At 48.4% G+C, this 23,797-nt stretch overlaps 1 protein-coding gene across 1 annotated transcript in view; it reads right to left on the bottom strand.

The window, feature by feature from the left end:
• Nucleotides 1-23,797, bottom strand: part of RBM20 (RNA binding motif protein 20) — a 202,872-nt gene that overhangs the window by 17,151 nt on the left and 161,924 nt on the right. Inside the window, exons 8-12 of the mRNA XM_068548533.1 lie at nt 16,500-16,579; nt 13,439-14,087; nt 6,869-6,973; nt 4,834-5,494; nt 3,151-3,285 (exon numbers count right to left, since the gene is read on the bottom strand). Of these exons, the coding sequence (XP_068404634.1) occupies nt 3,151-3,285; nt 4,834-5,494; nt 6,869-6,973; nt 13,439-14,087; nt 16,500-16,579 (1,630 nt within the window). The remainder of the gene's footprint in view (nt 1-3,150; nt 3,286-4,833; nt 5,495-6,868; nt 6,974-13,438; nt 14,088-16,499; nt 16,580-23,797) is intronic.

The raw sequence follows: 23,797 nt of genomic DNA, 5'->3' as shown, positions 1-23,797 counted from the left end.
ATGTTCATTGCAGCATTATTTACACTAGCCAGGACATGGAAGCAACCTAAGTGTCCTTCAACAGATGAATGGATAAAGAAGATGTGGCACATACATACAATGGGATATTAGCCATAAATAGAAACGAAATTGAGTTATTTGTAGTGAGCTGGATGGACCTAGAGTCTGTCATACAGAGAGAAGTAAGTCAGAAAGAGAAAAACAAATACTGTATGCTAAGACATATATATGGAATCTAAAAAAAAATGGTTCCGATGAACCTAGGGGTAGGACAGGAATAAAGACGTAGACGTAGAGAATGGACTTGAGGACTCGGGGAGGGGGAAGGGTAAGCTGGGACGAAGTAAGAGTAGCATTGACATATATACACTCCCAAATGTAAAATAGATAGCTAGTGGGAAGGAGCTGCATAGCACAGGGAGATCAGCTCGGTGCTTTGTGACCACCTAGAGGGGTCAGATAGGGAGGGTGGGAGGGAGACTCAAGAGGGAGGGGATATGGGGATATATGTATATGTATAGCTGATTCACTTTGTTATAAAGCAGAAACTAACACAACATTGTAAAGCAATTATACTCCAATAAAGATGTTAAAAAAATTCTAATCGGAGACTACAATCAAGAATAAAAGTACAATATGTAATAGCCCCACACCAGAAACAACCCAAATGCCCATCAACAGCTGAATGAATAAACAAAATGTGATCTACCCATAACCACAATGCAATACTCCTCAACAATAAATAGAAACCAACTATCCATACACCCAACAGTTCGGATGAATCTCAGAATAATTATTGAGTTGAAAAAAGCCAGGCGACAAGAATACATACTGTATAATTCCCTTTATATAAAATTCTAGAATGCAAACTAATATTTAGTGAAAGGAAGGAGGGCAGTGGTTACTTGGGGACTGAGGGTGGGAGCGAGGGATTACAAAGGAGTATCAGGAAATATGGGGGGTGAAGAATATGTTCACTACGTTGGTTGTGGTGATGGTCTCACAGGTGTGTACATGTGTCAAAATTCATCAAATTGTGTGCCTTATGTGAACTTCATTATCATCAATTATACCTCAATAGAACTGTGTTTTAAAAAATAAAATGAGCTACCATTTTCCTCCTAACAGGTTGGTAAAGATTAAAAACTGATAAGATCCAAAGTTGGCGAGGATGTGGAGAATGAGTACTCTCACTTGAGGTAGCGCTGAAAACTGGTATAATCTATTTGGGGAGCAATTTAGTGGCAATTATGAAAATATGAAATACAAATATATATGGACATCCCCCCTCCCCCGGGCCAGGACGTTATCCTCCAGAAACCCTGATTCACACACAAAGGTGACAGTGCGTTTGGAAGGCAACAAAGCTCAGAGGCAGCATGGCACAGGGAGTCAAAGTGCTGGGGTTTGAATCCTGACTCCAGTCTGGGCTGTTCGTTAGCTTTGTAACCCTGCATCTCATTTCTTATCTGTGATATAGGGATAAAAATATTACTTACCTCACAGGTGTTTTGAGAGTTCAATGAGAAAAATACTAGAAGTGGTGCCTACATGGTAAATGATAAAAGCCTAACTATTATAGCATTTTAATAATGGAACAAAAAATGAAAACATAATGTTCACCAGTAGAGGAATGGATCGATAACGTATGGTACAGCTTTTAAGATGGAATATTTGCGGTGGTTAAGAAGAATGCATTCTCTATGTACTGATGTGAAGAGCTCTCTAAGACCCACTGTTACATTATAAGAGCAAATTGCGCAACATTATGTGTATAGTTTGATCCTATTTTTGCAGGAGAAAAACTATCTGTGGGTATGACAGTGGCTACCTCTGGCGAGGGGGAGAGACTGGAGGGAAGAGATACAACATTTAATATTTACTTCATATGGTTTTAAAAATTGGTTATAATAATCTTTCACACCTTTTATAATAAAAAATAAAATAAAACATGAATTATAAGGTAGCAGAATTTATTCTTAATTTTTGCCTCTGTGTGTCATATAGATTTCTAAGTTCCTAGATGCCAAGAGACTTGTGTTCCATTTCTCAGTTCCCCCTGAGCGTCTCACAGAGTGCCGCTTTATCCAGGAGGGGTTGCTGACTAAGTGAATGCATCAATGAACTGTCTGGCACCTTTTTCCTGAAAGGCAGCCTTTGCAACTATTTTCTAGCATTAAAAAACCCAGGGCCTTCTGGCAATCATCTTAGTTCATTCTAAGGTCAGTGTGTATTTGCTTTTTTTAGTTTTTGTCCTGGAGCATACTGGACGCTATGCAGCAAACTCATCCTTTAAAAAAAAAGAAAGTTTGCTCTTCGAAGCTGACTAAATGGCACACTTGGAGGACAGGAAACAGTACAAAATTTTTAAAAGCAGATGAAAAGGAAAAAAGGAAACCTGATGGAAAGGGTGAGCCTCCATGTTGACTAGCCCCTCTGGGGCTAAGTGACTTGTTAATAAAGGACTTGCAGTGACTGGAAAAAAAACCCCAAAAACATTCCTGGGTATGACTTGTTTGAGGACATGCAGTTACCCAGCATGGGAAGGACAGGGGCCCACGTCTCTGTTCAGTGCTCTTCTATCAACTATATAGGGTCTGCCCCAGACGCAGTCTATTCAGCGTCAATGGCTCAGAGAAGCTGGTCTCTCAAAGAGAAAACAATGCAGCATTGTTTTGAGAAGGGCTGGGGCCAGGAGGGCAGGGAAGACATTAGCAGAAGAGGTGCATTTCTTTCTTCTTTTTTTTTTTTAACATCTTTATTGGAGTATAATTGCTTTACAATGTTGTGTTAGTTTCTGCTATATAACAAAGTGAATCAGCTAGTGGCTTTATGGCAGCTGTTGGCCTCTGCTTCCCTGGCTGAATAAGGGCTGTGTGGTCAGGAAAAAAGCATTTCCTGACAGGGAAAACAAGTCTCTGCTCTGGCTCCCAGGGCAGTGCCGTTCAAAGTCTGGCCCCATGAGGTATCTGGTCTACTATGGGAGACTGAAATTTCAAGAAACTTTAAGGCAGCACACACATCTAGGTAATTGCATCAGACACGAAAGAAAACAAAATGACAAAAAGCCCTCTCAAGCTTTTAGATGTTATTACAGGACTATCGTTTCCTGGAGCCAAATTCTCAGGAAGGACTGTGTATCTCACCCACCTAGAGGAATGCTAAGTTCTCTGAACACATCCTCAGGTTCCCAGGAAGGCAAAGAAAGGGGCTGTTTCAGCTCCACTTCAGCATATTCCAGTGACCTCAAGTCCAGAGATTTCATTTCCATGTACCTGGAGTTATCTGCAAAACATGAGCCAGGGCAAAGTGATAATGGAACACAACATGCCTCAAAGAATCCCTGCAATTGTATTCCTTGCACTGTGTGATGGGAAACAGTCCCTTGTGCTGCTTAGTAACATGAGACTAGGCCAGGGCTGCTAATTAGAACCAAAGTGCTATAACACAGAGCTTTTTCCGCTGCCAAAAGAATGCCACACGCAAGAAAACTTGGCAAGCAGCTGCATCAGGTCCGTGGGGGGATGGGCTGCTGATGCCTTCGGTTGGGATGATCCACCCCCGTGTCCCCGGTTCAGTAACAACTCCATCTCTGCAGGCAGAAGAATTATTGAAGTGCAAAAATTGTGCTGATGTCCACAGAAGCACTGAGGCGGGCAGAAAAGGCAATGCCATTCTCACCCCAAGCCTGTCGAGCAGTGTTATTAAATATGAACTCCAAACACTGGCTAAGCTAACAAGCCATTAACGCCAGTGCATGTCGAGACCTATACCGCAAAATACGAGGGGTTCAATCAGAGCAAGGTGAACACCACTTCGCTCCTTTATTCTTGCCTTCTCTAGGCACAGCCCAGGCCTCAGCGTTTCTCTAGCAACAAGGCAGCTCACAGCAGAGTTTCCGTGGAGACTCAGATCCACGCAGGTGAAAAACAGCTCAGGTCAGCCTGACACGGAGGGAAGTCCAAGCCGCCAGCTCACCTACCAGCTCGTGCCAACCACAGAGCACTGGGTTGACATGTTTATTTTTAAGCCCTTTCCTCTGTGTTTTCTGCCCTCGACTCTTATCCCCCTTACTTCAAACTCTGGAATACTGCAGGCTTTCTGCAAAATGAATTTCTAGCTATTTTCACTGAGAGAAAAATGAGGACTACTCTCCCCTCCCCCACAGCCCTTGATGGATCTTTAGTTTCCACTTGGCACAGAAAACAGGGCTTAGCCTATTTTAAACTCTTTCATGATGTCATAGTGCCAGGCACAGACACACATCACCTCCAATGGAGGTGGAGGAGCTCCCGGGACAAGTCTTGCTTCACTGTCAGACGCTGGAGAAAAGTGGGTCTGAGGTGGTGAGAATGGGAAACGGCCATGCCCCTTCGTGAGCCCCTCATTCTTCCCTCTGCCCGTTCCCTTCTCGGCCTCCCACGCTCCCGCCCCCTCACTCAGGCCTCACAGAAACAACGGCCTGGGTGGTCCTCGGTGGTGCAGACAAGAGAGGCTGCTTGCTGATCCTTAGGAACCAAAGCTCCTTTGATAACTCCAAACATTTGCTAATTTAGTTGGCAGAGTCCATCTGGGATCCTGTAAATTCAGAGAAGTCCGTCCTATCTGAGTCTGCTTCTCAGAAACGTGTGGCCTCCCATCCGACTTCCTTTACACCAATTGCCTAAAAGCTCTAACGATTTAGCCAGGCTGTTAAGCTTGCCTTCTGCACCAGCTTTCAGGCTGGCTGAAACCTTACTTCTGTTCGTTCCAGCCTGCACATGCCCATACACTGCTCTAGGGAAGCAGTGGTCCGATCAACCCAACCGCACAGGAGAAAAAGGAGGTAGTTACCCTGGGTCGACACTCCTTGGCAAGCCTGGCTTTGGATGTCTGTTTCGGTGAAGGGGCTGGCTTTCTCCTCCAAGGGGCTGCCTTCACCAGCCCCATCTTCCAGGGTCCCCCTGGCCTTACAGTCATCAAGAAAGGGGCCAGGCTGCCAGGCCCTCTCCTCTGCTGGCTTGGGGGAAGACATTTGCTGGAGTGTGGGGGCCAGACGAACATCTGAGCTCTCTGCTCCCTCTGCCTGCTTCTCGCAGCAATCTGAGCCCTCCAGTGAGAGGCCCGTCTCGCATTCAGCTGGCTTCCGCTCAACATCCAGATTTAGGCCAGGCGTTTCCACGTCCATGTCACTGGGACAGCTCATGGAAGCAGAAGGCAGTGCTCTGGGCGACTTGAGGCTGATTTCTGCAGCCTCATTACCTATGGTCTTGACTCCCTCCTTGGTGAACTCTTTGGCTAAGTCCAGGTCTAAGGTGGTCGTCACACAGGGACATATTTCTGGACAGATTTTGTCCTTCTGTTCGATGGGCACAATTTCCTCCAGTTCTGGGATGTCCGGTTCCATGATAAAATCTTCTTCCTCCCCCACCTCGTCCACTGTAACCAGCTCCTCCATGTTCGTGGGGTACCAGCTCTCCCCCTCTGCCTCACTTCCGCTTTCCGAATCTTGCTCCTGAATACAAATGAGGAATGGAGGTCAGAGGGTGGCTGAGGAGTGGGTCTTGGTATTTAAGCAGAAGAGGGTGCAAACCTTGACCACAGGACCCCTCAAACCAGAAAGATGCTGAGCAATCTTACTCCTACCTGGGAACATTTACTGGGTAATTAGGAGCTGTAAACCACTGAAGTCTCTCATCACTGATTTATCCCTAGGATGAGGCTCCAAACAGCACAGGAGTTGGAATAAGCCCTTAATGTTTAACCCACCAAGTGGACAAAGAATTTCAACTCCTGGTATATAGTAGGTGCTCAATAAATAGGTTTTTTTCTTTTGTTTTGTTTTGTTGTTTTTTTAGTTGTGGGCAACACATTTTTATTCAGTAATGTGGCTTAGAGGTGTTTCTATATCATCGGATCTACATCTACACCTTAACTGTTAATGCCCATGTAGGATTCCAATCAAAGTTATTTAGCCTGCTTCCTATTAATAGATATCAATCTCTGCTCATCTTTTTCTGATCAATTTCTGGAAATTTTATGTTTTTTTAATTCTGAAAACTAAATAGTTTTTGAACAAATGAATGATTGAGTTGTAAGCGCTAAATGCATCAACTTGCTGGAGCTATTTCCTTGCATGTAGGGCATCACTAAATGTTAACTGCAGCAAAATCCCTACAAAATTCCCCCAAACACCCTCTCCCAGCAAGGGTGCAACCCTCCGTAGCCATGGCTCAAACTTGGCCCCTCCCGAAACTTTCCCGTTGCGTCCCCAGCAGCCCAGGGACCCAGCAGCCAGCTTTAGGAGATCAGCTTCCCTGCCAGCGATACTCATCTCTCCGCCTCTCCTGGCCGGAAAGTCACGAAGCTGGCCAAGTTCCAAGGACACTTCTTTTTGCTGTGGCAGCCCCAGCCCTGTAACTGGGTTTTTCATTTTAATTAAGTAAAATAATCTTTACAAGCACGGTAGATGTTTTGTTAATCCCAGGGTCAGGGCCTGCTGAGGTCAGGGCCCCAGCTTGAGTACCCAAAGCCTCCTTCCTCCTCCAGCCCCTCCCAAGGCAGCTGCCTATTTTGGGAGCCTGGCTCTGAAGCCTGAGTCTTTTTTGGGCACATGTTTTCTCTTATGAGTGCAGCCAAGTTACTGAAGACTGAGGCAGAGCCCAGGCATGTGGTAAAGATTTCCTCAATAAAGACTGTGCAAAGATCCCAGGCAAAGCCATTCCTCCAAGAAGTGCTGGCTTCATTCACAGACCCGCTGGCGGGGTCTCAGACACATCCCATGCAGCAAGCAGGTCATCACCCGGCAGGATGGGGATGCCTGTGACTTGGGGCCCAATGGCTGTTGTGTTGATGTGGCTACGCTGCCAGCATCTGGGACAAAGTTTACCTTCCTTGCCTTTGTGTTCTCTGCATCAAAGGACTCTGTTTCTTTCTCCTGCCTGCCCAGATGCAGGGGGCTCTCTTCCACGCTGTCCTGTTCCTCTTTTTCAGCCTTACCAAAGGAAGAGCAGAACAAATCAAGTCAACAGTGAGAAGTGGCAGAGGGCACGCCAAGAGGAAAACAACACTATTGAGCACAGCTAATGCTGTCGGATGTGTTTCACACACATCACTTCCTTCATCCTCCCAAAACCCCTCAGAGGCAGGTGCTATTATCATCTTCATTATATAGATGGGGAAACTGAGGCTCAGAGAGGTTAAGTAACTTGCCCAAGGTCATACAAACGGAGGCACAGAAATGTCTTCACGGCTGGCCTCAGGGCTTTAGGGAGACAGACATCCCTGGCAAACTGGGTACTTTTTGCAGCTGTAAAATCTGTAGACAGTGAGGGTGAGTAAAGGGGCCAAGGGGGAACTGACCCCGGGGTTCACAACCATCATGGTGACATCTCACCAACAGATCAGTCTTAGCCATAAAAAATATCACCTCCAGGCCACTTATGGGTAGGAAGGGTGTTGTCACCCAATCAGGTCCCCTCTCACCTCTCTTTTGCCTTATGTCTGTCCTAGAGCTATAGCCCCAACTAGCAATGCTGCCCCGTCTTCCTTCCTCCTATTCCCTCCCTCAGATCAAGTCCCTCACGCTAGTGCTCATGTCTGGGAAATTGAACAACTGAAAGCAGATATTTGCTTTGAGAATTAGGGTCTCTGACCAGCCTTGAAAACAGGGGTCAGCCAACTATAGTCCTCAAGCCAAATCTGATCCAGTTCCTCTTTTTTGTACAGTCTGCGAATTAACAATGCTTCTCATGTCTCTAAATGGCTGCATGTTAAATGCTTATATTATATTACCTACATAATATCCTCAATTTTGCCTCTTGGCCCATATGCCTAAAATAGTTACTCTCTGGTGTTTTGTAGAAAAAGTTTGCCAATCTCCATTTCAGAAGTTTGAGGAGGACATTCTCCCATGACAAACTTTGGCCACCAAATCAATCACTGTTCCTGGGCATTCTTGGGAGCTAGTTGCATTTTCTCGACAATTTTGGCCGAGGTTGGCTCAAAGTAAACCACTCTCGCTCTGATTTCTTATGAGCAGACACACCCGTCTTTGCCAAGAAGGAGGCAGCCGGGGCAGGAGCTCAGGGCTGACGGGTTTAACCAGTTGTTATGGGACAGGGAAAGACAGTTTAAATCCTCGCGTCTTTGCTCTTTCCGGCGTTCGGAGCGGAAGCTCTGCTCCAGCCTTCTGAGCTGACCTGAGCTCAAAGCAGCTCCAAATGCCTTTTTAGCCCTCAGAACCCAGAGCTTCTACCAACAGGGGACCCCTTTTCTTTATTTTTGTCTTCCTGAATAAATTATCCACGGCCCTCCCTCGTCAAAATAAATAGCCCTTACCCTTCCCAGGCAGTTCCTGCAGCACACGCCCAGGTCAACACAGTAGAGAGACTCCCTCCAGTTCAAGCTGGGAGAGGCAGGGACGGCCTGGCCGCCGAAAGCCCCCCGCCAGGCGGACCTGCTCTCCCTCCCTGCAGGCAAAGGAGACAGAGCGGTGCCCTTCAGTGCACCCCTGGCCCTGGGATCCTTTCCAGGTGACAGCAGCTTACAGGGAACAGACAAATGCAACCAAGGCACTCGTCCCACCCTGCCACCAACCAGCTCAGGGACCGATGTGTTAGGTCCCAGCTGCTGCAAGCAGGGCTGCCACCACAGGGCCGGGGTTACTGTTAAACCACCTCCTAACTGGTCTTCCACTTCTGCTCTGTAGCCTCCTCCCAAGTGTATTCTTCCTGAGGCGATGAGGAATGATGACTCCAAAATGCAAAATCTATCATATCCTCACTGCACCTTCTTGCTTGAACATTTCGTTCGCTTCCCCTTTGCTTCACCCAGTAAATACCCACCTTTCCTTTCAACCCCAGCAGCCACATCCTAACCAAGGAGAGCCTCTGATTCGTGACAGGCAGTGGTCCCCAACCTTTTTGGCACCAGGGACTGGTTTCGTGGAAGACAATTTTTCCATGGACGGGGAGGGATGGGGGGGGGGGCGGGGGATGGCTCAGGCGGTAACGCCAGTGACGGGGAGCGATGGGGAGCGGCAGGTGAAGCTTTGCTCGCCTGCCCGCCGCTCACCTCCTGCTGTGCAGCCCGGTTCCTAACTGGAGGCTAGGGGACCCCTGGTTACCGGCACTAACAGCACTGTATCCTCCATCTCCTTAGCACTTCACACTCACACTCGGGTACCCATTTAAGGAATTATTTGATTAGCATGTTTTTCATTAGACCATGAGCTCTACAAGATCAAGAGTCATTTTAGCTTTGACTCACAACTGCAGCCCCAGCGCCAGGTGCTCCACGAACACTGGTCAGTACAAGAATGGAGACTGGTAGGAGAGGGTGGAGTGAATGACAAGTACACACCTGCCTCCCAGCATGCTTGGGTCTCTGTCTGGGCTTTGAACTGAACATAAGTGGGTTTGCTATTTCTGTCTCCTATGGATTGTTTATACTGGGGGCTGCGTTCTGGGGACGCCTGGGGCTCCATCTGGCCCACAGACATGTTTTGTTCTATACAGTTTCTAAAACGTGGGAAATTTCATACAGATACCTGCATCTGGACTTTGGTCTTGCTCTAAGAAGTGGGAAATCTGACGACACAGGGCAGCTGTGGCTGAATGGCAGCCACAGAATGGAGCTGAGCAGTGGCTGCCCCAACAGACAGGTACCTCCTGCTTGGTCCACCACGGTCCCAGCTCTCCACCTCGGCTTCAATCATGCTGTCTGGTCTGTGTCAGCTGCCTGGCTTCCCTTCTCTAGGCACCTGGTTCTGTAAACCCTGATGCCCCTTCCAGGAAAGTGGGGGAGCGCTTCTTTTCCAAGACTCCCTATTCAGTGACTTGACTTCTTTTTTTTTACCTCTGGTCTCATGGTCAGGGCTGGGCCTCATGTCTGGCTGTGGCCACCCAGAAACACTGAGCAGTGCACACACTGGCTTCCCCAGCACTGGGCACTCTCTCCAGAATCTCCCAGGGTTTCCCATGAGCACAAGCTTGTTAAAGTCCTACAGCAGCCTTGTGATCACACCCATTTCACAAACAAGAAAACTGAGGCTGAGAAGAACAGGGTGTGACTTGGTTCTCAGAAGCCAGGCCTCTACCTCCAGAGTCTGGGTTCAGTCATTCATTCCTTCAACAAATACTTATTGAATGTCCACTCTGGGCCAAGCCCTAATCTAGGAGCTGGGGGCAGGGCAGTGAGCACAGCAGACAAAAATTCCTGCCCTCATGGAGGTTACATGGGGGATGGGGGTAGGGGAGGGTTGGGAGGGAGAACAGACTCTAAATAAAATAAAGACATTAGGGGATAGGTTGGAAGGAGACAGATGCCACCGAGAAAAAGAAAGCAGGGAAGGAAAAGAAGTGGGTTGGGATGTGGTGATTTTATGTGGTGGCCAGGAATAAACTTGGGAGACTGTGACAGTGAGCAGGGAGCCACATGGACTTTGGTGGGGGAGGGGCTCCCAGGCAGGGGAACACGTGCAAAGGCCCTGTGGTGGGAGGTGCCTGGTATATCATAAGAAAGGCAGGGACCCTGTCCTCAGCCCTGCTGCCTTCATTCCCCAAGTTTAGCTGCCGCCTGTTCTCGGACTCCTGGGGCAACCCTGTGGGTTCTAGGCTGTTCTCAAGATTGTGATGAGATCAGTGAGGAAAACTCTTTGTTCTGCTGTTATTCCAACAAATGGTATTGGGCTGCCTGGCTCCAAACCCACAGAAACAATCTGTTGGGGACCCCAACAAGTCCCTACTGACCCCGCTCTCGGGTTATTAGAGGCAGAACCTACGAGAAGGACAGAATTGTGGGGAAACCCACGGGGCCTTTCTGGGAAGCTTTTTTTTGCAGCAGGGGCTCTTGGGATGATCCACAGCGTGTGTCACCGTGAATGAGCAATGTTGTGCAAACCAGTGAAAGCAGGCTGGGTACAACAGGAGAAGTTACCAAAGAAGAGTCTCAGAAGTGTGGGTAGGAGGGCAACGGGACAGCTCCGCCCCTTTGCCACGGGGGACAGAGGGTTCCAGACCGGTGGTACACGTATGAGGCCTTGAGGCCCTGCTAACTCTTGCTCTCTTTCCTTCTTTTCTCAAGGTACTGACCCATCACCAGCCCCTTGGACACCTCCGAGCATAGACACTCTTCTTAAAAACATCCACTGGTTCACAGGTCCTCTGGATCCAGTCCAAGTACACACAAGAGGTCCTTCATGGGCCCACCCCACCCACTTCCCTAATCTTGTCTCCTGTGCTTCCCCTGCTCTGCCAGGGGAAGTTGTGGCAGACTTTGAGATGGGCAAAAAAGACTGCTGGGAGTCCTTCCAGTGTAAGGCTGGGCATTTGTCTAGCACCCTTCCAGGGCACCTGATTCTATCGGAGTCTGCACCTTTCATTAGCTTGAACTGAGCTATTTCACAACTTTGTAAATTGCCGAAATAGGATAATAGTACAAATGATTCTTGTTCATAGAGATGCGAAGGAACTTTATCTGCTGGAAGTGCCACTGATTCCCACAGAAGAGGCCAGTTTCACATCTATTAGCAAATTCATCTCAGCATTACTGAGTGCCTCCTATATGCCTGCTCTTTGGATTCTCCTCTGAACAGCCTTTTACATCTTACTGGTTCCCTCGTTAATTAATGAGTTAAACAATACCTTTGACAGGTATTCATTTTATGTTTGTATGAGAGCCATGATTTTACTTCTTAAAAACATTACCCTTTAATATGCCCTAAAGATGCAGCCACGTTGAGTATCTCCAGGTTCTTCAAAACAGTCTTCCCTGTTATGAAGAACCTGGAGTATTACTCGGCCGTAAAAAAGAATGAAATAACGCCATTTGCAACAACATAGATAGACCTGGAGGGAATTATGTTTAGTGAAATAAGTCAGACAGAGAAAGACAAGTACGGTATGTTATCACTTATATGTGGAATCTAAAAAATAAAACAAATGAATGAATATAACAAAACAGAAAAGAACTCACAGACACAGAGAACAAAAGAGTAGTTACCAGTGGGGACTGGGAAGGTGGGAGGGGCAAGATAGGGGTAGGGGATTAAGGGGTATAAACTGCTATGTATAAAATAAGTAAGCAACAAGGATATATTGTAAAGCACGGGGAATATAGCCAATATTTTATAATAACTTTAAATGGAGTGTAATCTATAAAATAGCAAATCACTACATTGTAAACCTGAAACTAATATATTATAAATCAGCAATAAAAAAAGTCTTCCTTTCTCACTTTCGCCCTTGCTGCTTCCCAAATTGCTTTTTTCCCCACTTTCGATGTCCAGCTCAAATGTCACCTCCTCTGTGCAGCTTTCCTTCTCTCCTGTGCAGAGCTGACTGTCCACTCAACTCCAGCAGGGGCCCCACTGTATGTAAATTATTTTTGTAGGTTGGTTTCCACCACTAGAACTTAATCTCTGCCATAACATGACTACTTCCTACTCATCTTTGAACCCCTGTGCCTAGCACACACCCCCGGCAATGCATGTAGGAATAAAGTCGTGGCCAAAGCACGGCCCTTCAGTGTTCATGGAGTTGAGGCCTGGGATTCTTATTTGGACTTAGCCACTGTCAACAGCTCCTGGGTCAGACGAGAAAATATGCATGCAGGATTTTTTAACTGGATTCTTTATGCAGGCCACCCCCACCTCCTCGCCAACCTCCACCATCCCACTCCTACTTAAGTGCAGGCGGCTCTGGCAAGAAGGAAGTGCAAGCCAAACTAGAGTATAAACCTGGTACCCAGAGTCCTCCTTGTGACCCACTGTGTGAACTGAAGTCGTGCAGCACGCTGTGAGCCCTGGATGAAGCACTTGGATGAAAGGTGCCAGCCAGCTGCTGAGCATTTTTATTCCAGTGGAAGGAAAACACTGTGGACTGGGTCTAGAGAAATACATCAAGCCCTGGGTGCCCAGTATCACTGAATGGGTGGTGGCTGCTTCTCCTTTACCACCTCTCAGCAAAGCCCCAACACTGGTAGACGCTTTTGGCAGGAGAGAGGATGGAGCAAACCAAAGGTCTAATCTCCCCCGGCACAGTCTGTGGGTGCAAACACCTCAGGGCAATTCCACTCTAGACAAACAGACAAAATAGAAGGATTTTGCATCACGTCCCTGCCGAATTTCTAGTAAAGGTAGCAGGGTGCTGTGGGTGCACCACCATTCTATCGAATGGGTGCTCCACCATTTCCTGACTGTGTGTCCTTGGGCAACTAACTTAAACTCTCTGTGCCTCGGTTTCCTCATCTATAGCAATGATAGTATTATTACTAGTATTACCTCATAGGCTTGCCGTGAGAATTAAATTGAGATAAAGTGTTTAGCACAGTGCCTGGTACAGAGTAAACATTCAGTCAACGTTTCATTCACTCAATAAACGTTCATCACCATTCTATTAATAGTACTCTCCCGTGGGACCTGCCTCGCCTTACCTGGCGGAAGGGATTACATCATTACCTCATTCTCTGCCATTCTGCTTTCTTTCCTATCAGCTCCTTCTTGGTCTCTATCAGGTCTCTTGGTTCTGGTTTTCTCACTCTGCTTCGACTTGGTGCCCTTTGGTTCCAGCCCGTCTTCCCTGCCCGAGTCGTCAGGCGGGGGGTGTCTGCCTTCCCGCAGCCTGGCCTCATTTTTCCTCCTGGACCTCCCAGGGACATCCTGCTGCTGCTTCAGATACTTGTCTGATTTGCCCTTGGACTCTTTGCGGTAGTAGCCGTCTTCTCGGCTTTTGTATCCCGACGCGGAGTGGAGCGGGTTGGGGGACCCAGACCTCGGGTGCCTTTCTCGGTAGCCCCTCCCTCCTTCCAGTCGCTCGTCTAACTCGGCCTTGTCCAGCTGCCGGGGGTACTGTTTGCGGTCATGCGCCCACGTGTCCGTCCTCTCCCTCTTGTCCTCCCCGTTCTCCCTCCAGGGGATCGGGCCTCGCTCTTCCTCCCTCCTGGCGTAGGGAGAGTGCTCCCACGAGTCCCGGCCGTTGCCCCAGTCGGCCCGAGAGGGGCCCAGGGGGCTGTGAGAAGAGCTGCAGGAGGTGAAGCTCGGAGTGTGGGACCTCGGGGACAATGACCGGCTCACCGGACTTCGAGATCTCGGCCTTTCTGGGCCGTATCTGTGAGGGAGCACAGGAGCCGTTTTAGAATCTGCACCTCCCTCAGCCTCCATCCCCAGATACACCCCGTCTCTGCAACAGACATACTGTGCACGTGACCCCACCTGGCCATACACGCTTCACCACAACCGCGCAGAGCGCACAGAGAGGTCCAGGAGCAAGCTCGTCCTCCCTCCAGGCTTCTGGGAGGGGTTTTCCCTGAGCATGGTCCTGGGGGCTTTCTGCCCCTTTACTCATTCTGCTCCTAGGAACTGGGATGAAAACTTGGGCTGTTTTGGCTCACCCCAGCTCTCCTCCTCTTGGAAATGAGCTACGCCCAGGGAGCAGGAGACTCTCCTGGGGGTGGGGCGGCTGCGGGCCAGGTTGCCCTGGTCCAGCCTGGTGGGCAAGACTGCCTAACCCCGGGGTTCAACCAGCCGACCTCTTGACTGTGAGACGGAAGCCGCCCCTCCACCTGGCCTCTACCGAAATAAAGGCCACCTCTTGGGCTCCATTTTCCTAGGAAGGCATTTTGGGGTTGGAAGAATCCTGAGAGCTCTGACCTGCTCATGTATCAGACGAAGAAACAGAAACCCAGAAAGAGACCCCAGCCCGTATAGCGTTCAGAGCAAGACCTCTTGGTCACTTGCCCCCCGACTCTACCACAGAACTGCAGGGTCACGGTGTGGCTTCACACGTCTTTTAAAAACCCAAACAACCATAATATTAAAAACAAACGAACAAAAATCCCAAACCTGAACAGCTACATACAAAGATACACACACACACACACACACACACACACACACACAAAGGTTGTTATTAAGCAGGTCAACTGAGTCGTCCACCTGACATTCTAAAAGGACAGGCAACTTTCATTTGGTTCCCAAATACAGGAAAATCACACAGTCCTCACTGACCAGGGAACAAGAGACATGGCTCACTGGGACCAGCCTTGACCTCCATTGGGGAAGCAGCCTGGGCTGGGCCCTCTGCAGCGACGTTAGAGTGCCATCTGCGGCAGCCCTGGGTAAGAACTACAGAATGTGCCGGCCAGGTGCCGCTTCTGCTGTTTTCCACAGTGGCCTCTGCAGGGACTGTCTCCATAGGGCAGTGACAGTGGTGAACTTGTAGCCTGGGCTTGGCAGGGTCACAACTTCAGCTGGGAGAAATGAGTTGGAAATGTGACTGCACTCGATGTTCAGAGTAAATGACCGGTCAGGTCATGGATGTTTCTACACCTACATTCAGCTCAAGAAAAATCAAGGGCTGGCTCTAAACAGAAGACACCCACACCACACACCACACACACACACCACACATATACACCCACACATGTACCACATACACATACCACACACGCACAACACAACACACACCAAACACATACAACACAAAATGCAACCACACAACACACACCAAACACACACAACACACACCACACACACCAAACACAACACACCACACACCAAACACACACCACACATACACTCACACCACACACACATACACACCACACACATACACCCACACATGTACCACATACACACACCATAGACACACTACAACACAACACACACCACACAACACAACCACACAATACACATACCACACACACACAAAACAACACACACAGTACAACACAACACACACCAAACACACATAACACACACACCCCCCACACTACACACACAATACAACCACACAACACACCAAACACACACCACACACACACAAACACACCACACACAATACAGCCAAACAACACACACCAAACACACAGAACACACCACACACACAATACAACCACACAACACGCAATACAAACACATACCACACACACACAAAACACAACACACACAGTACAACCACACAACACACACCAAACACACACACAGAACACACCACACACACATACAACACACCACAAACACAATACAACCACACAACACACAATACAAACACATACCACACACACACAAAACACAACACACACAGTACAACCACACAACACACACCATACACACAGCACACCACACACACATACAACACACCACACACACAATACAACCACAAAACACACCAAACACACATGCACAACACACACAACACACAGACACACTTTCAGGCTGTTTTAAGAGAGTGTACATTTGCCCCTGAGAGCCATAGATCAGCCTCCTATACTCCTTGACAACAAAGGAGGAGCAGCTGAGGGGAAGCTTAGCATCTTGAACTTTTCTGAGGTTTAACCTGAGCACTGGACTGGACTGATGCGTTCCAGCAGGCACGTGGAAATAGAGGGCCCAGAGAGGCTGATGGACAGGACAGAGGCAAGGGTAGAGCACAGAGTGACTCAAATACCCCTAAGCAAGAGAAAGGGCAGAATGTTCCAATGACCCAGAATCTGCCCTGAGACCTAAGACCGGGCCTCACCTGTCTGCTTCCCGGAACATGTCCCTCTCCCTCTGGGAATGGATGTCCTGGATGATGGCAGCCACGGTTTTCCCAGGTTTCTAGGCAAAGTCAGAGGGGTCACCATCAGACCAGAGACGGCCTTGCAAACACCAGAAGGAAGCAGCTAGGACTTGGGTTCATTGCCCTGTCCACCAAAGGGGGAAAAGTGCCTTTTTAGGGGAAGAAAAAGTTTAATGCAGAGGCTGAGGAGTATGAGCGTAATGCTGGATGCCGGTGGGGCTGAGTGGTCCAGGGCACGTGGCATCCACTGAGCTGGGAAGGAAGGAGCCTGAGGCTCACCATCCACACGCTGGGAAAAAGCAGCATTTGTTAATACCCACCTCCCACCTCCTTCCGAATAAAAGAAAATATCTAAAATGTGAAAGGAAGGAAGGGAAAGAGGGCGGGAGGGAGGCAGGCATTATGACTTGGAAAGAGACTTGAAGATCACTAATATGCAGCCTCCACATTTTACACCTGAGGAAACTGAGACCCAGAGAGGTCACTGAGGCAGAGTTCTGCCTGGCACAGCTCCAGTCACCAGCCTCATTGTGTTCTAGGGTGACTCCTGGGGTTGTGCTGTGTTAAGGAACACATTCAAGGTCACAGAGATCATTAGAAAATCAGGACTTGACAACAGGCATTTTAACTCCAAGGTCCTTTCTATGCCCCATGCTTCCTGCAACTCCTGACTTCAGTGCGGGGCTCCGCAGGGGTCATTTGGTGCTCAACGTAAATCTGCAAGGTGGGCAGTGCAGGCTGTGAGCCAGGTTTCACAGCTGAGGATGCCAGGCACCCAAAGGCTCTGCCCTTCCCAGAAGTTACTACGGAATGACTGTGCCAGGACAGGACCAAGCCAGCTCCCAAATCCCAACCAAAGCCCTTTCCTAAACCCAGAATGGCCAAACGTTAACAAAACAATAAAAAATAAGTGATTAAAATAAGAAATTCATGAGCACAGAAGAAAGGATGGAAGCATTTTCCAAAAGACTACACAAAAGTCATCCATTCAATTAAAATGTATGGAACAGGCTGAATTTATGGTATGTGAATTACATCTTAATAATACTGATGTTAAAAAAAGACCTAAAAACCCTCAGTCTGTGATGTCAACTTTTGACAAAGAATTTTATCAAGAAACTTAATCAACTGCTCTTTTTATCCTCAATTTTTTTCCTATGTACTTAACAAAGGATCATGAAATCTTAGAGCTATACAAATGTTAGGTCTCATCAAATATCTCATTTTATAGGTGTGAAACCCAGGACCAGAGATATAAAATGAGCTCTGTGATTAGGTGGGACTAGAATTCTGTGAGTCCTCTGAGTGCGCAGCTGCTTATCTGTGTTATTGTTAAGATTGAAGCTTGGGCTGGGAAAACAGTTCAGGAGAGAATAAAGGAGGAGCTGCCTGTGGTTTCAGGGGAGACGTCAGAGCTCGGACTTAGGGAAAGGATGTAAAATGTGCAAGCAAGGGAGGGATCTCTTGTCAACTCGAAATGCAAGAGGAGAGAACATCAAAGAGAAGGAAGTGGTCGTGAAGAAGGAGGAGGTCGAGAAGGCAGTCAATCCCCGTTCAAGAAAAGGCCCAGGAACTGAGCACTGGTCAGGATACCCACCTGAAAGGAGCCTCACACTTTTGGCAAATGGTCCCTTTCATCTGACTGTAGCTATAAAGGTTGACCCTCTGTAAGCATATGGAAGTGTCACCTACAAGTAACCAGATCACCCAAGCCCTGCACTGTCAACTAGCACCTGAGCTGCTTAAACTGGGCCAGAAGCAGAGACCGAAGGCCAAGCAAGAAAAGAGCTGGGGCTGTGGGCCTGGGCGGAGAAGAAGGCTACTGCCCAGGATGCTTCCTTCCACCCTACCCGGGACCATCTGTCCTCCCGCCAGCGTTGTTGGTCACCACCTGTGGGTAGAACGAGAAGGTTCACGTGGAGGTGATTCCACTGAGTGGGTCTTCCTCCTGCCTCCCCACCTTGGGCCACAAGGTGGAAGTTACCTACTGCACCATCATGGAAGAGGCCCGCCTGGGATGGCTGGTCCCCAGGAGACCCACTGCAGCACTGCCTCCATGCCGGCCAGCTTGGGAAAGCCGGCGGGAGCCATCAGGATCAAGTGCAGGGACATGTGATGAGATCTCCTGGCACCGGGGAGGCCACATCCCAAGTCCCAAATCTGTCCTCACCCTGCCAAGCTGGAATAGGCGAAAGCTAAAGAATGTGCCCCCAAACCGGGTACAATATACCATGGCGACTTTTCAGAACACACAAATTCCCTGAGGGGGTTGGATCAGGGACCTTCTGTGGCAAAAAAGAGTCCCCAAAGTCCCCAACACTTTTCTTCTGCTCTCTGGAATCTCAAACCCTCGTGATTGTTCCTTCCGGTCCAGATCCAGGAGAGCCTGGTGTGAGAGCAGGGGGCCTGGTCAGGGAGCAGCTGAGGTTTTGCCGGTTACCCAGGGGTAGCATGGGTGGTGGGGTTGAGACCTGCAGGGACGGGCAGGTCAGGCCAATGTCAGAGCCAGAGGTGTCCTAGGAGCTCATGGTGCCTTCTGCACCTCCATCACCACAGACAGCAGCCCCTCGGGCCCTTCCCCTCTGGGTGCCCCCTGATGAGGGCAGAGCAGCCAATCAAGCACCACAGATGGAAACATCCTCTAGTGGCCTAATGTGGTCCCCCGGGGGTCAAAGAGATGCATCCAGAGTTCTTTGGGGGCTAGAAGAGCGTCTTCTGGGCTTAACTATTTCCTTGCCCCTTATTTTCCCAATCACAGAACAGCCTCCTGGGGCCACTGTCAGCCCAGCGCCCCCTGAAGTTCCTTCTGTTCAGGTTGCACGGCCCCGGTGAGGCAGGGAATGGGGTTATCGATCACAGCCGTTAGTGGCACAGGACAGGGCCCCGCATGGAATGAGCGCTCCACGATGACTGGCTGGAGAGATGGAGGGATGGGCTGACGAGAAAGATCATGACAATCTGCAAATACTATACGCTGGGGCTGGCGGTCACAGGCACTATGACCCCCCTCTGAGGACCAGAGGTCAGTTTCTCTCTTTTAAGTGATAATTCCAAATTGTTGGCACTCTCTGGCCCAAACACCCTGCCAGCTGCCATCTGAGAAGGAGTCAGAAGTGGCCAAAGACTTTCAAATAACAGAGTCAACTTTTCACTCTAAGAAAATCCTCTCAATCTTCCTCTTCAGGCCTGGCCTCGTTATCCTGTGGTTAAAGGTATAAAGGAGGCAGGTACAATAAAGCTGTAATCGCTGCAGGGGAATGAAAACGGAAGAGAACAGAGTAGGTCTGCGATGATGTTTGGAGGTACCTTTTTATTGCAGAACATTTCAAACACACACAAAAGTAGACAGAATGGTATACTGAACCCCCCCCCCCACAGTAAATCCATTTCCACTGTCAACAAGCCCCCAGGGGACCATCCACAGTGCTCTTGGTCAACACATCTTGCTACTTTAGGACAAGGGTGAGCTTCCAAGCCCCATACAGTCCCAGGGAAGTGTGCCCTCAGAGGGAGGCAGATGCTGGGCCAGCATAAAAGAAGCTGCTAGAGAGCTTCGTGCCTTCGGACCCCTCCGTGGCTGTTTTACATGTCTCCAGAGTCCCAGGAAGATGCTGAAACCTTCCAGATGAGCCCTGAACTTGTCAGAGCCAGATCCTGTCCCAGCAGCCCTGACTGTTTCTGACATGAGTGTGCTTTCCAGGCTCTACATCTCTTTTCACCCGACTGCTGCCCAGAAACCCCCTCTCTGTTTCGTTAAGTTGCCTCATCCTTCAAGGCCCTACTCAGGAATCTCTCCCTTTACACAAGCAAGTCACACTGCCTTTTGCCACTGAACTTCTAGGAGCTCCGTACGTATGCACTCAGGTTGAAATCACGAGAATTGTCTATCTGCCCAGTTTAACTCCGCCAGCCCCAGCGTATAGTATTTGCAGATTGTCATGATCTTTCTCGTCAGCCCATCCCTCCATCTCTCCAGCCAGTCATCATGGAGCGCTCATTCCATGTGGAGCCCTGTGCCACTAACGGCTGTGATCAATAACCCCATTCCCTGCCTCACCGGGGCCGTGCGACCTGAACAGAAGGAACTTCAGGGGGCGCTGGGCTGACAGTGGCCCCAGGAGGCTGTTCTGTGATTGGGAAAATAATCACAAGTGAGACAGCAAACTTTCCCCAAGTGAGGACCATTCTCATATTCATTGTAGCTCTCGGCACCACATCTTATATGGAAAAGACCCTCAATCATCATTTGCTGATTTACTCTCGCTAACCAAGAGCATCATGGACCACTCACAAGACTGCTTCCCAGGGCCAGGGACCATCTCTGTGGCTAGGAGGCTGCCAATTTACCAGTGGCTCTGAAACCAGGCCCGCTGTCCCCAAACCACCTGGGAGCTTCAGTCCCACCCCAATCCACTGAAACATGAAAACATCTGGGCAAGAGGACTTGAAAACTCCCCTGACAGTTCTCTGATGGAGTGACTGGAACACACAGGTTCAAACTATTCCAGGTTCCCTTCTGCCGGTAAGACACTGTGACTCTGGGGAAGTCTCTATAGAATAACCAATCTTGTCACGCAGGTCTGCAGGCAGGAAAACACTCACTTTTTATTGTTCCTTCAGATTTTCTTTCTCATTCATTTCACACATTTGTTGGACACCTATTATGTGAAAGTTTCTGCCCCAAACGTCCTGAGGAATAAAATCTCTGCCGCAAAGAGTGAGACAAGATTACTGGCATGAGGAAATATTCAAGAGAGGAGAGGAGAAAATGCCTTAAAATCTCTCCTTCTTCTCCCTCCACTTTGCCTGGTGAGCAAAAGGTAAAGTTACAGGACAGAGACCCATCAAAATTTCCCCCACCTCTGCAAGCCCTGGCGGGACCCCATGTGATAGCCCTTTGGCCCAGAGACACATGTGGATACAGTGCTTTGCTGTCTGCCTCCCCAGGAACCATCCTCTCTTCTGCAGCCTGCTCCCAGGACGTAGCAGGTGACACAGGCCTGGCCAGTCACAGCACGGCCCCAGAGACTGGCTCAGGGAAGAGCACGTGTCCAAAGCTAGCCTGATTGGAATGACTCTCGGGACTTCTGTGGGAGCTACTAGGAAAAACTCTGGCTTTCTCTTGGTGGAGGAAATGGGAGGCTGAGGAGCCAAAGCTGCTGGAATCACTGAAGCCATCACGCCACCTAGAGGAGAGAGCCGGGGGCTGTCAGGGGCCATCGCAGGGAGACCCCAATGACAAAGCCAAGCGAACAGAAAGCAGAGTGGAGAGAAACCAAGTCCTAATGATAGCATACGGGCCCTGAATCCAGCCATGCCTGCAGCCAGGGCTACTCCTTGGTCTTTTCAGTTACATGAGTGAAAACATTCCTTTTTTTACTTTAGCCATTATGCTAAAGTTCTAGCTGATTCAGGTCAACATAGGGACCACAATGCACATATTTCTATGCAGTGGAAATATGCCTTGAGATGCCTTTACACAGAGGCAGTGTGACTGCTTGGGAAGCAGAAAATCCTTACTAAAGGTCAGGAACAGTGTTTTCTAGCCGCTCAAAGTGGACCAGAAGCTTCAGCATCTCCTGGGAGCTTGTGAGAAACGCAGAATCACCACCCCGCCTCAGACCTACTGAATCCGAAATGTTAACGAGATCCATAAGCGATTTGTATGCACACTGAAGTTTGATAAGCTCTATTAGAATACCATCTCTGCTGCTTACTGACTGGATGACTGTAAGCAAATTACCTGATTTCTCTGTTTTTCACATGGACAATAGAGAGTATAAAAACACAATATAGAGATGCAAATACAGTGCAAAACCAAAACAGTCCTAGGTTTTAATCACGGCTCTTCTAGTAACTATGATCTTGGGCAAGTTACTGAACTTCTATGAGGCTCAGTTTCCTCATCTGTAAAACTGAGATAATAATACCTGTCTGACAGGACTGACGCCAGGATCGCAGTAGATAATGTATTAAAGTGCTTGGCACATTACTTGACCCAGGACTCAATTAAAGGTACATATTCTTGTTATTATTGTTGGTACTATTTTAATTACTGTTATTATCCACCCTACACACCTCACAGGGGAGGGTGATTGTGAGCCTCAAAGAGACCATGTATGAAAAAAAAAATGCTTAAAATCAAAGAACACAAGGTATAGTCCTTTACTGATCTGGAAACTGAGGTTCACAGAGGTTAAGCAATCTGCCCAAGGTCATCAAAGAGGGAAGGCATAGAGGCTAGGCTGGCGCTACCATTCTGCAATCTAGTGTAGGTCACATGGCTGTTGATGGTTCTATGTTTATGCGTTCTGCCTCCCCAGACTTGCTACCTCCAAATCCGTGGGGCCTGGCCCAGTTCCCACCCATGGTGAGCACTCACTGAACATTTGCTGAATGCAAACTTTGACCATCTGACCTCTTTAACCCACAGTTTTTGCACCACCCCAAAGGACCTCTCTTGATAAGGGACTACAAATGCCTTGGTACTTTAAGAAGCAGAGTACTGCAGTTAATCCTAATTAGAACCTTATGACAACATCTCCTTTGGAGACCAAAGCTTCCCTGGGAATTCAGTGCAGTAATTCAATTCTAAGCCCCCAGGGCAGAATCCAGCGGAACAAGAACTTTGGGTACAGAATGGGGTGGGATCGTTGACTTGTCTGAGAAAAGCAACAGGCTTTCGTGAGTTGGAAAAAAAGTGCCAGGTTCTGCCTGAAGCAGAACTGTTGGCAAAGGAACTTCAGAAGCAATAATGCAAGCAAAGCAGAATCAGGACTTTGACAACTGGCTGACATATTACCGATCTACATATGTAGACTTGTCAGAATGCTAGTCCTAGCTAGAAACAACCACTGAGCCTTTGTCTTCCGACTTGAACCTTGAAGGCAGATTAAGGGCTGTGAGCCTTGAACAAAATGGACCCTAACTAAATATGGAATGAGCTGAAGTCAACTGGAAAATCCCATTAAATAGGACAGTAGAAAGCACAAAATAAGAAGTTAGATTTAACCACAAATATGGCATTAAATACAATAAATCCAAACGGACTAATGGCTCCAGCCAAGAGAACTCCTGCAAACCAATAGGAAGATACAATCCAAAAGAAAAGCATGGGCAAATGGCTTAAAAAGAAATTTCCCACTGGAGAAGACCTAGATGGAATAACCAACAAACACATGAAAAACTGCTCAACCTCAATTAATATAGAAAATAAAAAATAAAATCATAATAAACCATTACACTCTCCCCAGAGA

The sequence above is a fragment of the Eschrichtius robustus genome, chromosome 7 (assembly GCF_028021215.1).
Source record: "Eschrichtius robustus isolate mEscRob2 chromosome 7, mEscRob2.pri, whole genome shotgun sequence".
NCBI classification, from domain to species: Eukaryota; Metazoa; Chordata; class Mammalia; order Artiodactyla; family Eschrichtiidae; genus Eschrichtius; species Eschrichtius robustus.
Note: the sequence above shows the minus strand (reverse complement) of the source record. Positions and strands in the feature narration are given on the sequence as shown.